The 14,406-nt window shown below is 33.8% G+C and overlaps 1 protein-coding gene across 5 annotated transcripts in view; it reads left to right on the top strand.

Moving 5' to 3' along the window:
- GRIA2 (glutamate ionotropic receptor AMPA type subunit 2) overlaps positions 1 to 14,406 on the top strand; it is a 160,337-nt gene that overhangs the window by 123,959 nt on the left and 21,972 nt on the right. For all 5 annotated transcript variants that reach the window (XR_006295089.1, XM_043566738.1, XM_043566713.1 and 2 more), the window contains exons 10-12: positions 679 to 885; positions 1,392 to 1,762; positions 6,303 to 6,501. Coding sequence is in view for 4 of the 5 variants with exons in the window: in XM_043566738.1 (XP_043422673.1) it covers positions 679 to 885; positions 1,392 to 1,762; positions 6,303 to 6,501 (777 nt within the window). In the remaining variant the exon portion in view is untranslated. The remainder of the gene's footprint in view (positions 1 to 678; positions 886 to 1,391; positions 1,763 to 6,302; positions 6,502 to 14,406) is intronic.

Here is a 14,406-nt window from a genome sequence, read left to right as displayed (position 1 = left end):
CACTGAGCCCCCAAATATGCTTGGTACCACTTTCCAGGGGAGGATATTGAGCTATTTTGAATCATTTTCATACCTCCTTTTTCTTATGTTTACAGGGGAAAGCTGCTCTCTATCCTTGTAATATAATTCTAGGATAGAATATCTCATAGATGAAGTGAGACATGAAATGTCAGAGGGTGGCATCAGCACATGACCATGCCAGTGATTGTTTTAGTCTGTGCATCACTGACCATGAGCCTCATTTCCCCATGAACCTCACCCTTGAAGAAACAGTACACAGAGTTTTGGGTGAATGCTGTTTCTTGAGGACAGCATAACCTTAACGTAAGAGCATGGTGGATCCAGAGTTGAATAAAACAGATGTTGAGCAGCATAATTCCCCTCTAAGCTCTAGGAGTTAACAAGCATGACAAGGGGACAAGCCAACAGTTTGTGCTTTTGAGTTTCTTATTTACTTTTGTATGGCTAGGTACAAACCATATTAATAAACTATAACGGTAGACGTTTGATAACCTTTTTCCAAAAGTATCACGCTTAAATATTTTTCGCTAATATTGTCCGCCATTTATATTCTACAATTTCTCTGGCTAACAGGTAATAATTAAACTAGAAGACTTGATTCAGTGAGAGTAGTTACACAGCTATTTTTATCAATGAAAGCACTGTCTTTCCATATAGGAATCTCCATATGTTATGATGAAGAAAAATCATGAAATGCTTGAAGGCAATGAGCGTTATGAGGGCTACTGTGTTGACTTGGCTGCAGAAATCGCCAAACATTGTGGGTTCAAGTACAAGTTGACAATTGTTGGGGATGGCAAGTATGGGGCCAGGGATGCTGACACGAAAATTTGGAATGGGATGGTTGGAGAACTTGTATATGGGGTAAGTATAGCTCTTCTCCCAAATAAAGTCATTCAAGTGAACTTTTGTTGACAGAATGCCTCCCTTCCCTGCAAAGTGCCTATATCTGAGGTTGTTGCTTTCCCACATTACTTAAGAATATTATTCTATTTCCTTGTGAACATCTGAAGATTAAGGATGAAGTCAGAAGCACACACGCACACTAAATGAGATAGGCCTTCTATCTGTCTTGAGGCCTATGGGCCATATGCATTGTTCAGAGGCAGCAAAGGCATAGACGCAGTATAGGGATGTAATTATAAAAATCAAGTCAGATGGGTGTACTGTGTATTTATAAAAAGGAGGGATATTTGGAGAACAGATTGGTTTTTTGTTTGTTTGCTTATTCTTTACTGGGACATTACCAGGGAAATAATTATTGACATTTCCCTTATTTCCTTTCCTTCCCTTTTGATCCAATACTGTAAGCATGATTCCTTTTTGACCATGACTCCAGGTACTATTACTTTCATTTGTTTCCCTTACAGAAAGCTGACATTGCAATTGCTCCATTAACTATTACCCTTGTGAGAGAAGAGGTGATTGACTTCTCAAAGCCCTTTATGAGCCTCGGGATATCTATCATGATCAAGAAGCCTCAGAAGTCCAAACCAGGAGTGTTTTCATTTCTTGATCCTTTAGCCTATGAGATCTGGATGTGCATTGTTTTTGCCTACATTGGGGTCAGTGTAGTTTTATTCCTGGTCAGCAGATTTAGCCCCTACGAGTGGCACACTGAGGAGTTTGAAGATGGAAGAGAAACACAAAGTAGTGAATCAACTAATGAATTTGGGATTTTTAATAGTCTCTGGTTTTCCTTGGGTGCCTTTATGCAGCAAGGATGCGATATTTCGCCAAGGTTGGTCACTCACCTGCTTCAACTTTGTGCATTTTAGGTCTCAAGTGGATATTCATGGTGTTTATGAATTCACTTAAAGAAGTAAACAGCTGCCGACTACCTGTCCAAGCAGTTTGAGACTCTTAAGGACAGGCTTTTACCATCGGCATAAGCCTGTGAAATATTTGAGCAATGTTCTTTGAATGTTGAGCATATATTTCCTGGTGAAATTATACACACCATGGAGAGGCTATAAAATGCATAAGGTTCCTATCATTCCATGCCTTCTTGGAGGGGTACCGTGTTTTTGCTGCATATTCTCATTTTACAGTCATCTGTGTGTTGATCCACAGACCTGTATATGGGAAAATGGGCAACATTACTTATTAACTACAAAAACAAAAACCTGTTTACAAAACTTCATTGGCACACATCCCATCTCTTTTATTTTCCCATTATTAGCTCATGCAAATGGTATCATAAAGGTATTATAAAATTTGTTTTTTTTTAAAGGTTAGGTCATTGGATTAAAGGGAATATACAATAACCTATTTCCCAAGTATATAGAAATACATGGCTGGGTAATAATGATGATCGATTCATTACAAAGGCTTGTGCCATAATGAATAGTAATTCACACACATAATGGAATAAATTTATGCACCTTTAGTCTCATTATGATATATTAATTCCTGCATTAGAATCCCTAAATATAACAAATATGTCACAAAATACATTTTGCCTTTGTTCATGTGACATACATGAATAAGAATGATAGCCATATCTGGTGCTTAAGAAGAATAAATTATACTTTTTCTAATGTGATTCTTTTCACATTTAAAGCCAAATTTATTTATCTTCTGGCACATTTTAATCCAGGTTTGATTACCCTCCTTTGATTCTATGGGATATTTTAATGACTAGTAAAAGGGGTGACTTTTCTAATGCTATTTCATTATATTGTTAGTTTTTGAGCACTTTGGAGATAAGTGATTAATTTCAGAAAACTATGTGAGACACTCAAAATATATGTACCTTCTTGCAGTCTTTTTTTGTATATTCCACCCAGTGAGATCAATTAAATATATCTTGTATGTAGAAATTATTAGTGGCTTACTTCTCTGTTAGTAGGACACATTGTTAAGAATTATTTGGACTTTAACAAATCTTAATTCCATAAAATTCCCTGTGACATTATGGAACTGCTCTAAAATAGAAATATGCCAGTGGTATTTGCATGGCATATATGTGTAATAACTTTAATATATAATGATATAGAATAATATGGAAATATAGAATAATTGTATATAAAATATAATTATGGTGGCCTCTGACAAAATATATAAGATTCATAGTTTTATATTTAGTTTATCTGATTTAAGTTAAAGACATAAAGAGAATTTTTTAATAATGAGGGAGAAAATCCTAACCAAATGGAGATTTCTGAGACTATTCTGGTCCATAAATAATAATAAAATTATTCATCTGTGGTAAGAAAGCTACTGAAGTATAAAACTACTTTATTCCTGAGATATAAGGCAATTATCCTAGGGTAACATAAACTATGCTCTGCCTTTTGAATAAGTAAGGAGAAGCATATTAGGTTCATTATAAAGTAAAACATATTGATCCAGATTCCCATATGTCGATCCTTAGGTTTGCGATCCTCACGCATCATGGCTCTGAAATTATTTGTTTTGGTGTTCAGTGCTTATCAAGGCCCAGAAAACATACGTTTAGGGACTGAAGCACAGGCACCTTTCATAATCTGTGTTGCCCCAGTGTCCACCATCACATACAGATAACGTCTAAATGTCAATGAGCCTGTTTCCTGAAATACGGCCTTTTTTTTCTGTGCTCTTGATTTCATTCATGAGTCATGACTTACTACAATTTCACATGCAATAATTTTTATGTCCTGCTAAGATTTTATATAGAATATTTTTTCTTGCTATCAACTGATTAATTTTTTTGCCACAGAGTATATATGAACAAAAATTTGCTTTATTAAAAAATTTTAAGTGTACATATCTTTCATTCCGTGTTATATGTGCATTTAAAAATTGAACATACTGGACGATATTGGAAAATTTAATGATTTTTTTAAACAAACCAAACTACTTTTTTGCAATGTAATGGTGGTGACCCCAGTGTAGAAAAGAAGAATAGAAAAGCCTTGTATCTAATGATGATGATGATGATGCATGAAATGCACAGATCACTTTGAAATGCTCTTTAAATATCTTCAAAGATATTTATCACCTCTTTTCAAGTAAAATATTATGTGGAACTGTATTATTAATAATAATAGAACATTTAAATTTTAATCTGGAACGATTTATTGAACTGAATTGGTCATTTGCCTGAAATTAAGTTTAGAATATATTAACTATAGTTTTCCGAAGACTAGAACCACAGAAATTGGAAAAGTAAAAGGCTGTAAGTTGACTTTTATTCTCCTGCTTGCCTCTGTTTTTATCCCCAATATCTCAAAAGGATCAAAATGAATAAAAATACCATTCTTAAAATAATTATTTAATAGAGATTTAAAGGAAATGATAGAATACGTATGTCTATTTGCTTCTTTAGGGCAGATGCAGAGAGGTGAAGGTTGCTTTTAGTTTAGTTTTGTTTTGTTTTACTTTTTTTTTTACAGAAACCATTTTTGTCTGTTACCATAAAACATAAATTGTATTTGCCTCCTCCACAAACAATTTCTTGGGAATTCTTTCAGAACATTAATCGATCCTTTGAAAACATTTACAAGTAAATAATAAGCTGCTCAAGAATTTTCTGCTTTGAATGTTGTATAAGTTCAATACATTTTTTGAGATATCTTATAAAACCTTAAATAAATTGGCATATTTCAGCTACTAAATCTGACATAAGCACTGGAACTGAAAGCAACTTATGTCTTTAACTTGTGTTTATTTCACAAGTGGAAAATAATTACTTATAAAAATGATTCTCAAATATATTACCAATTACTATGCAGCGTATAGTGTCAAAGCAATTACCGTGAAGTCAATTTTGTTTTAAGGGATCTCAACTGCCCTCTGAAATATGGGGTACATGTCATATAATTATACCTTTCCTATTTATGGAATAAATAGTGAACGTTTTGAGAGTGGCTGTGTCTACACAAGAGGTTACTTAAATTTAAAATGTGTTTAATATCCTTTTCAGAATATAAGAGAAGTTAACTTTTTCCATCCTGTCATATTTATTTAATTCTTTGCATCTCTAGAGACTGTGTGTGATAAAGGCTCTTATTTATATTGTTTGTTTTTCATTGCTTGCTCATTCTTCTCCTTTAGCAACAGATGGTCTTGTCTTTAAAAAAAATTTACTTTTAAGTTAGCTTCCTCACTCTTTCTTGACTGCTAGAGTAGTTTATTCTACAAATATTACCCAATGATTTGATATAGTATCTGTGTTTCACCAAAAGGTTTATTTCTTACTGTTAAATATCAGGAGGTCTGTTTTAGGCCATAAATTACCAAATGTTCATAATTTAACTTTTTAGAAATGTTACATCTTTGCTGTAACAAGTTTAATTGTTAGACATGAAGTTATTAACAAAAAAGGTATCATTTTGGATTGTTAATATTACTTAAATCCCTTTATATGTAGAATCCCATAAAATCTTTCAAAATAATATGATAGATATCTATTTCTATATCTATGCTTATCTACTGAGGGTTAAAGTAAATTATTAGGAATCTATTAAGCTTTTAAAAAGTATTTTAAATAGGAATTTATGGCTAAAATATTTTTATTTTATTATATTGCAAATTAGAAATTTGTATCTTGGCAAACTTTTAAATGTTCTAATTTCATTTTCCTTGAGTTTTCTTTTTTTCTTAAGCAGGAGGCACAAAGGAACAGGGTCGTAGCAGTCCATGCCATGAAGCATCAGATTTTTATTCATTAAGAATTATATTTTGTGTCATACCTTTGTTTGTCATATCATTTTTTTTCCATTTTCTATCCTGCACTGTATCTAAAACCTATGTTTTTGCACACACAACCCTCAATGAAATTTTAGCCCTTTTTGAGGGTTTGGGAACTTCATTGGCCGAATTACCAGGAGGGTTTCATCAGTTTAAAACTACATCTGTGGTGCACCTTCTTTTATTTTTAATATTTGATTTTGTTTTTCAACATTATTGCGAATTTTGTGAGTGATCTTAAATTCTCTTGTTCGTGTTTGCTTATGTCATGAATGGATAATAGTATGAGAATTGGATGGATTATTTGCACATGTCTTGAAATTGCTTCGTTATGAGATTTCATACCATAAACAATTTGGGCATTATAACTATGAAAGAATCTGAAGAATCTGAAGTTTTGGCCTCTGGGTATCTCATTAAATTCAGCTTATCTGTACTCCTTCCCCAGAATGCTTAATAGTTTCCAGTTTTATTAACTAGCAGATATATTGAAAAGTATAAAGTTAAATATTCCCATATAAGTCAATATTTGCATAATACTGCTAACTTGTTTTTTTTTATTAGGTCATTCATTTCACTTTACAAATCCATTTCATACTTGTTATTAGATCCCTCTCTGGGCGCATTGTTGGAGGTGTGTGGTGGTTCTTTACCCTGATCATAATCTCCTCCTACACGGCTAACTTAGCTGCCTTCCTGACTGTAGAGAGGATGGTGTCTCCCATCGAAAGTGCTGAGGATCTTTCTAAGCAAACAGAAATTGCTTATGGAACATTAGACTCTGGATCCACCAAAGAGTTTTTCAGGGTAAGAGATTCTGTTTGTGATCTTCTGATTTTGCTCTTAAAATGTAACCATTTTAAACTTTGTCCCCCTCCCCCCGCACTCCTGTGCTCTACACAAAGGTGCTATGCGATAGTAACCTCCCTCTCTGTCTTAACTCTACTTCTGTTCTTGACCTTGTCCCCACACCTTTCCCTATCCCTGTCCTCAGCTCCATCTTTATTTTCTGATGCCTAACTCCTTACGAGAAAAACACAGCATTGCAATAGAATTATTTCATAATTATTCGTTTTTAATTGAATTTTATGAAGATTGATTGTCCTTTTGGAATGAATTGAAGCAAAGTATAATTAAGTTTAGGTTGTTACTATTTTTGAAACAAAAATGTGTTGTCTTTGGTTTTCTTTTAAATGAACATGACTGTCATATATTTTAAATAGTTTACAGTTGAAAACTCACTTTCAAATCAGTTATGTTAATTTCTTGTCAGAAAACAGATTATGTTAATGTGTGAAAATTCCGAATTTTTGTCAAAGTCTCCAAGAAAAGGCTAACAAAGGTCTTTAGCTTTTTAAAAAGAAAATGGGTAGCATGATTATAATGTGTCTATTAAGTGTATTTTACTTTTCAAAAACATTGTGGCCTTTTGGTATTTGTTTATAGAACAAGCCCTATAACCTGATGTGGGTATAATTTCATTATACTATTTTCTCTATATAAGAACTTACTATGTTAAAATATTTAAATACAGCTGATAAACTTAAGAGTTCAGCCAACATGTATAACATAAGATGATCTCTGATAATCCAACAGTATCTTTGAATGCATCTGAATTTTCTCGAATGAAATCTAGGCAAATTTACTTCATAATTAGGATTAGGACTTCATTTTCCGGTTGAAGGTAGTAGAGGATATAATTTGAAGACTGGTTTGTCTACATTGTCTCTGGTCTCTTGTCCAAATAACTTCAGTTGAACTGAAATATGATAGGAGAACAAGTGGTGGGGGCAGACCACAGTTGATAACAGATAATAATCTGGGTATGTGTAGGGAAGTCAGGACCTTGATGTTTTCTGTAAGCACTGCAACTTAAGCACACAAATGTGGTCAATCTCTCAGCAGCTACTTTGACTTTAAGGCAGTTCTGTGCATGAATGTTATAATACAGATTTGCTACTGATGACAATTTGCTTTCATTTATGAACATACATGAATATGTACATAAATATTATTTTTTAAAAGTTTATTTATTTTGAGAGAGAGAGAGAGAGAGATCAGGGAAGGGGCAGAGAGAGCAGGAAAGAGAATTCTAAGCAGGCTGTATGCTGTCAGTGTGGATCCCAACACTGGGCTTGATCTCAAGAACCTTGAGATCATGACCTGAGATGTAATCAAGAGTTGGACGCTTAACCAACTGAGCCACCCAGGTGCCCTGTATACAAATAAATATTCTTAATGTACCACAGTGCTCTAGCTTGATCATAACAATGGATCTATTAAAATAAATTAGAATATTGCATGGTTCTTAATTAGAAACATATTTTGAAGCATTTTTTATTATTTGTATCCCAATAAGACTTGCATTTATTTTATTTGTATAGTTCATTAGTATTCCTCCATCTTGAAGTAAGTGAAATATGTGAATGAGGCAAAGTACCTGCTCTATCATGGTTTACTTAGTGCTACTAATATTGATTAAAACAATATCGTTTCCATATAGTCTCTTACAGTACTGTCATTAGCTCGTTTGCACAACAGAAGTACCAAGTACTCTCAACTACTTTACATTCACATTTCCAGAGCTTTGCAGTATACCTTAACTCAGTCAGTCATAGAATGTGTATGTGCAATAATCAAGATGCCAAGATTCTGTGGTCAGTATACTCAAATTCCTAGTAGACAAGATAAGAAAGCTAGACGACTCTGGAAAAGAATGCTGTTACTCTTGTGTTGCAATGCACACAAAACCATGAGCATGGAGACCATGGTTCCAATGTGCAGTATATTCATGGATGTGTATACATACACACATGCCAACATTATCGTGCTGTACCATTTGCTAATGTAAGATAGTGAGCTTACCTTTCCTAGAGTAATAGAGAAGTGATACTGAGTATTTAGGCAAACTAATAACTTTTATTAGCATAGCTTTCCAAAGCATTTTCTTATACATTATCTCTGTTAAAGCATAATTAACATACAGTGTTATATTAGTCTCAGGTGTATGGTAAAATGGTTCAACAATTCTATGCATTACTCAGTGCTCATAACGATAAATGCACTCTTAATTCCCTTTATCTATTTTGCCCCACAACCACCATTTTGTTCTCTGTATTTAAGAGTCTGTTCTCTTTTTTTCCTTGTTTGTTGGGTTGGTTTCTTAAATTCCACATATGAGTGAAATCTTACGGCCTTTGTCTTTCTATGTTTATTTATTCCATTTATATTATTCTCTCTCAATCCATCCACGTTATTGCAAATGGCATGATCTCATTCTTATGAGAGATCCATAATAGTCCATCATGTGTATATTCCACATCTTCTTTATCCCATTATCTTTTTGAATCTCACAGTACTTCTGCCTAATATTCGGAGTCATGATTTTTGTTGGCATACTTTGCACTATTAAAGTAAATTTTGCAGATATGACCAAATTCAGGCAGCTAATAATTGTGCTGAGGGGTTCTTTCCATAAACCATTTTCGTATGCAAAGAAAGGTCTCTGGATTTTTTTTTGCTGGACCCTTGCTCGGTTTGGGTTACATCCATGTCTGCTTGTGTGATATTAGAGAATTATAATGGTAGAAATTTGGGCAGGGCTTCACCTTCCTCTCAACATAACTTCAAAAGGAAACTGACGGTGAATCAACTGTGGTTAGGTGTCAGTGCATATAGCATCATAGTCAGCTTCTCCTTATCTAGAAGAAGAAGAGCATGGGCTCAAAAATACATAAGGACCACACTATTTATTCTATTAGTATTTATTCCCAGTAAAGGGAAGCTAACAAAACAGCACACTTCAGCAAAGTGAATAGGAGCTTGGCATGTTAATTCTTCCATTGTAATTTGTTTGTAATTTGGTGGCAATTGGAGAAATTATGTATACAAAAGGTTTGTTTCTGGAAGTTGGATTAAAGAAAAAGGTGCTGCTAAATCAAGAGTAATTTTGATAATCAATCAAATTTATTAATAAAAATTAATCAAAAGTATTAATGTTTGATAATTGGGTGCCATGTTGAAAATAGTGAGGACAATCTTAGTTTTGCTTTGAATCCCCCCAAAAAAGTTTTCTAGGACAACTGTGGCATTCCAGCTGTATCTCTCATGCCTCATACCTTTCACATAAGGTTTATTGCAATAGCATGTGGAGCCTGAATAAAAGATTCTCTTTTGAAAAAAATAATTTCTCTTTAGATTGTTATCTAATATGTATTGAATACAGTGAAGCTAACTTATAGACATTCTAAAAGTAAATATAATTGATTTCCACTAGCATTCTTTCCCTTAAATCCCAGGGTATAATTTCTCTTAGCTGTAGTCTGGTTGAACTTCTAAGCTTCTGATGGAAAAATGTTACAAAGGAAATTCTCCTTGCTTCTATTCCTAAAATTAATAGTCACCGCACATCTTGGGTCATTCTCTCTCAATTGTGCTTCAGCTCTAGGCATGCCTGGGATTCCTGTAAGGTGGATTCAGGACAGGATGACAGCTGGCAGATTGATTAACATGATGCCCAGTCTGCCAGGAAAAGTGATATGGATGGACTAGGCTGAAGTTAGACTGAAGACATGTATTGTACTCTATGTTCTCTAGACATCTGTTGTGCTTGCTTTCAGATCTCAGACAGCTAATTACATGTGGAAGAAAAAGCATTTACCATTTTTACCATTTGCTAATATTTAAAGTTCTAACAGTTATCTTATATTTCCTAACATGGCTTAATTTGGCTTTATTGATAGCTCTTTCATTATTATACTGTCTGTGATTAGGGATTTTATTATTATATTATGAAAAGTTTTCTACTGTCATAGGGTTCATGAAGCTAGTTTTCTGTGTTTACCACAGCAACAGCTTTGGATTTAGTCGTTGGAGAAATTGATTCGAGAAGTCAGGTCATTGTCTAAATTTTGAAGATATATAACTAGCAAAAGAATGAAAAATAACTTGTCTTTTGTCTGAATGTTAACAAATATTTCCTAAAAGTGTATTTTTGTTGGAATAAAAGCATGTTATTTAAAATTATAAGAGGAATGTTTTATCCCCTTTGTAGGGATCTATCTGTTTTGTCCTAAGGTGATATCAGTTACTCATTTTAAGTCCAAAGTATTTTCAGATTTCAGGTAAATAATTTAATAAATACTGTATTGTAATTATATTCCTTTGTAAAGTCAGTGAGTGTGCATTAGCTTTAGAATTCCAATTTCAGCTATACATTTTCTAACTTAAAATCAGTGGTAAACAGTAAAACAAGTATGAATGAAATATTTACTTTCTTCTGCTAGAGAAAGACAGTAAATGGAGGACGGTCTTGTAACCATTAGGGAAAAATGTGTAATAAGATGGCCAACAGGACTGATAAGGGAATTCCAGTCCTAGTCAGAAGACTACCCTTCCGGGATTTCCTTCCTACCCTGCTTGCCACAGGCACCAAATTACTACTAATGAGGGGTGCGGAAGTAACAGACTATAAATCGTCCCATCTGTTGATGCTCTGGGCTCAGATCTCTGGAGAATGATCTCCTCTGGGCCCACCGGTATAAAATAAACCTCCTTCCTTCCCAGATCTCCAAGTGCCACTTGCTGCTTCTGCCGGGTGATCCAGACCAGTTTCTGTAACATAGCCACCAAGAGGTATAAGGGAAAAGACCCTGCATCTTCATTGTCCGGGGTTCTCTGCTATAAAACTCGTGTCCCTCCTTGTACAGAGTGAATGATAAATTCTGACTCATTTTGGAGCGCCGATCATCTCTAATTATAGTGCTGCTGTAGCATACCTCTAATAAAGAAAGAATTAGGCCTTCAATTATAAACCACTATTTTTAGACGTTCACATTTTGATCATTTCTTTCAATAAAAGAGGACAGGTCTTGAATTAGAGGAGTCTGAGTAGAAAATTATTTTATAGGACATATATGCATTATGTTCTTAGAGAAAAGTAAGCTTTGAGGATAGGAAATGCTTTTTATAAATAAACCTGTCATTAACCAGTCAGTCTATGAAACACAATTATTACTTGTAGATTAGAAGTACTTCCTCATGCCTATTCTAAATCCCCTACACTGCAATCTGTTTATTTCCTCTGTTTTTCTCCTCTGGAAACATGAGGAACAGACTGTATTGTCTGAATAAGCGATCTACTTTAATTTTGCTGACTTTGGAAAAAAAGATTCTAGAATGTTGTCAAAATAAAAGTATTCTCCTCACTTAATGAAGTTAATTATTCCATTCTCAGAAGATAAATTTAGTCTGATAATCCATGAAACTATACTGTTGTTACCCAGTATTGTAGACTTTTTATAGAGCTTACAAATAGTATAAATGGTAAATAAATAATATTAATGCTGATGTTTCTTACCTGAGTGAAAGGACTAGTTTGAAATTTTCCTTTCATTTATGTGTATATAAATATTCAAATATATAAAATATGTATAATTTGTTACTATATGGCATGATCATATATATATATATAATTTACTATAAATAATCACAATTACCAGAGAATTACAGTAATTTAAATTTTTTTTTTTTTAAGGCTGAAACCTTTTTCAACTCCTTCTGTGGCATAAATACACCTATTTATATTCATATATAAAAACATTGATTGGAATATGTTTACAAATAAAAACATTTGAGCCATTATAACAGATTTCCTGTAGAAACATAAAGTGCTAGTTCACTAAAGTTGAGTTTTGTTCCATTTACTGCTTTTAGTTAGCGATAAAGCAGCATAATTTCTTTATTGATATTTAATAGAACAGATTTCACTTATTATATCTATATTATTACATATATAATATATATTATCACTTATAATACTTATCACTTATAATATTAACTTATTATATACTTATTATATCTGACTAATGACTTGTCTACCATAGTTTCTAATACATCACCTCTTTCTGTGTAGATAGAAACATGTATATATACTTCCAGTTTTTTTATATAAGAATATATGTATACTTCTAGCTTTCTATGTATTAGTGCATATACATATGCATATCTTTCAGTGTTTTGGAAATGAAATGGGTATAGCCATATATGTATGTGTTTGTGTATGTGTGTATATATAAATATACACACACAGACGTATATATAGCTACTGATTTCAAACTAGACCTTTTATAGACCTTTCATTCATGCTTAAATATTTAAATATTTTCTAAAATACCAAATACGAAGTAAAAGTTGGATGTGAATAAGTTAGCAATAAGCACTATATGAATATGTTGTAGGTCACTCATGGCATGGTTAGTGATGAGGGTTTTGGGGGGGTGTTAGTGAGGTTTGTTGGGTCCAGAGCTGATGGCCAAGAAAGAATTCTTGAAGGTGTCTTTAGTGCAAAAAGATGATTTTATTGAAGCACAGGGTCAGGACTTGTGGGCAGGAAGAGCTGCCCCAGGACCATGAGGACAGACTGATTATATACTATGGGGTTGGGGAAGGTAAAATCCAGGGGAAGTTTCCAGTGAGATTTTCATATGCTAAAGAAGACTCAAGGAGACTGGAGGCCTAGCTGTTGTCAAGTTAAGGTTGTTTTTCCCTCTAGGAAACCATTAGCATTAAGACAGTAGGGAGTTCTGGAGAAATGTTTTACTCTGCCAGGCTCAAGTATTTGTCAATGGGCTGCAGGTTATAAGGAAATTTAATTCTATCTGCCATTTCCTTCTGCCTTTGTTTCCCACATCACTATGGAGGGGTGATGGAGACTTAAGTCCTACAGGACTAGAATCTTTATCAGTTAGCCATTTGTTTATGCCCTTTCCTTTGTTTTCAGACAGTCAGGAGTGCCTGAGGAATATCACACATATACCACCTGCAGGGGTGAGGGGGAGGGGTTGTGGCCTGTCAGCTTGCCTTATGCTCCCTCATCAGTTAGTGATACTATTATAAATTTTTCTTTCCTTATTTCTTGGGGGAGCCTGATTATTGCTTAGCAATCTGCATAGCTGATAGCTCTGTATGTTTAAAGCTTCTCTAGATGATCTAGAATTTCCTCCCTGGTTGTCAGTTTTTCTTTCTCTGATATTTAAATTTTTCTCACCATTACACAAAACCTCTGAGAACAGTCTTAAATCCTCAAAGATTTTAAGAATGCATTTAGTCTAATCTGCTGGGAAAGCCTGTGTTCTTTCATTTCAGCTAACTGTAGCTAGTTTAACAGTGTAAGAAAGGGTAAAATGTTGGAAGACTTTCCAAGTATTTCCTTTAAAAATTAGTATCCGATTTAAAGGCAGTGTAGTCAGTACTTACTAAATTTGTAGGGGTATAAATAAATGTATGAGAAACCATATTGAATCATGTTTTCTGTGATCAAAGTGAAATGGAAGGGGGAAAAAAAGAATGTGTCTACTTGCTGAATTATTGTTGTGTAAAGTTGTAGCTTCTTTCAGGGTAAATATAAGTTTTTTTGGTCATCCTCTTCTTTCTGTTGGCAATGCTTGGTAAATTTAGTGTGCACTCCATCTGCACACTTCATTTAGAGACCACCCTTGTTGTACAAAGGGGGTATGAGAGCTCACATTATCCACTGGGTGAGTAATTTCACTCTAATAAGATTATAGAGGCTATCTATTATTGTCCATATTAAAGAGAAAATGCCCCTTTTCTCACTACTGTCAAATCATGAGGACAATTATTCCAGGAAAAGTTTCAAACAATGGAGAAATTTTGAAATTCGACTTTCATCTCAAAACATTCACCAAATTC

This window comes from Prionailurus bengalensis, chromosome B1 (assembly GCF_016509475.1).
Source record: "Prionailurus bengalensis isolate Pbe53 chromosome B1, Fcat_Pben_1.1_paternal_pri, whole genome shotgun sequence".
NCBI classification, from domain to species: Eukaryota; Metazoa; Chordata; class Mammalia; order Carnivora; family Felidae; genus Prionailurus; species Prionailurus bengalensis.
This window is presented reverse-complemented; position numbering and strand designations above follow the sequence as displayed.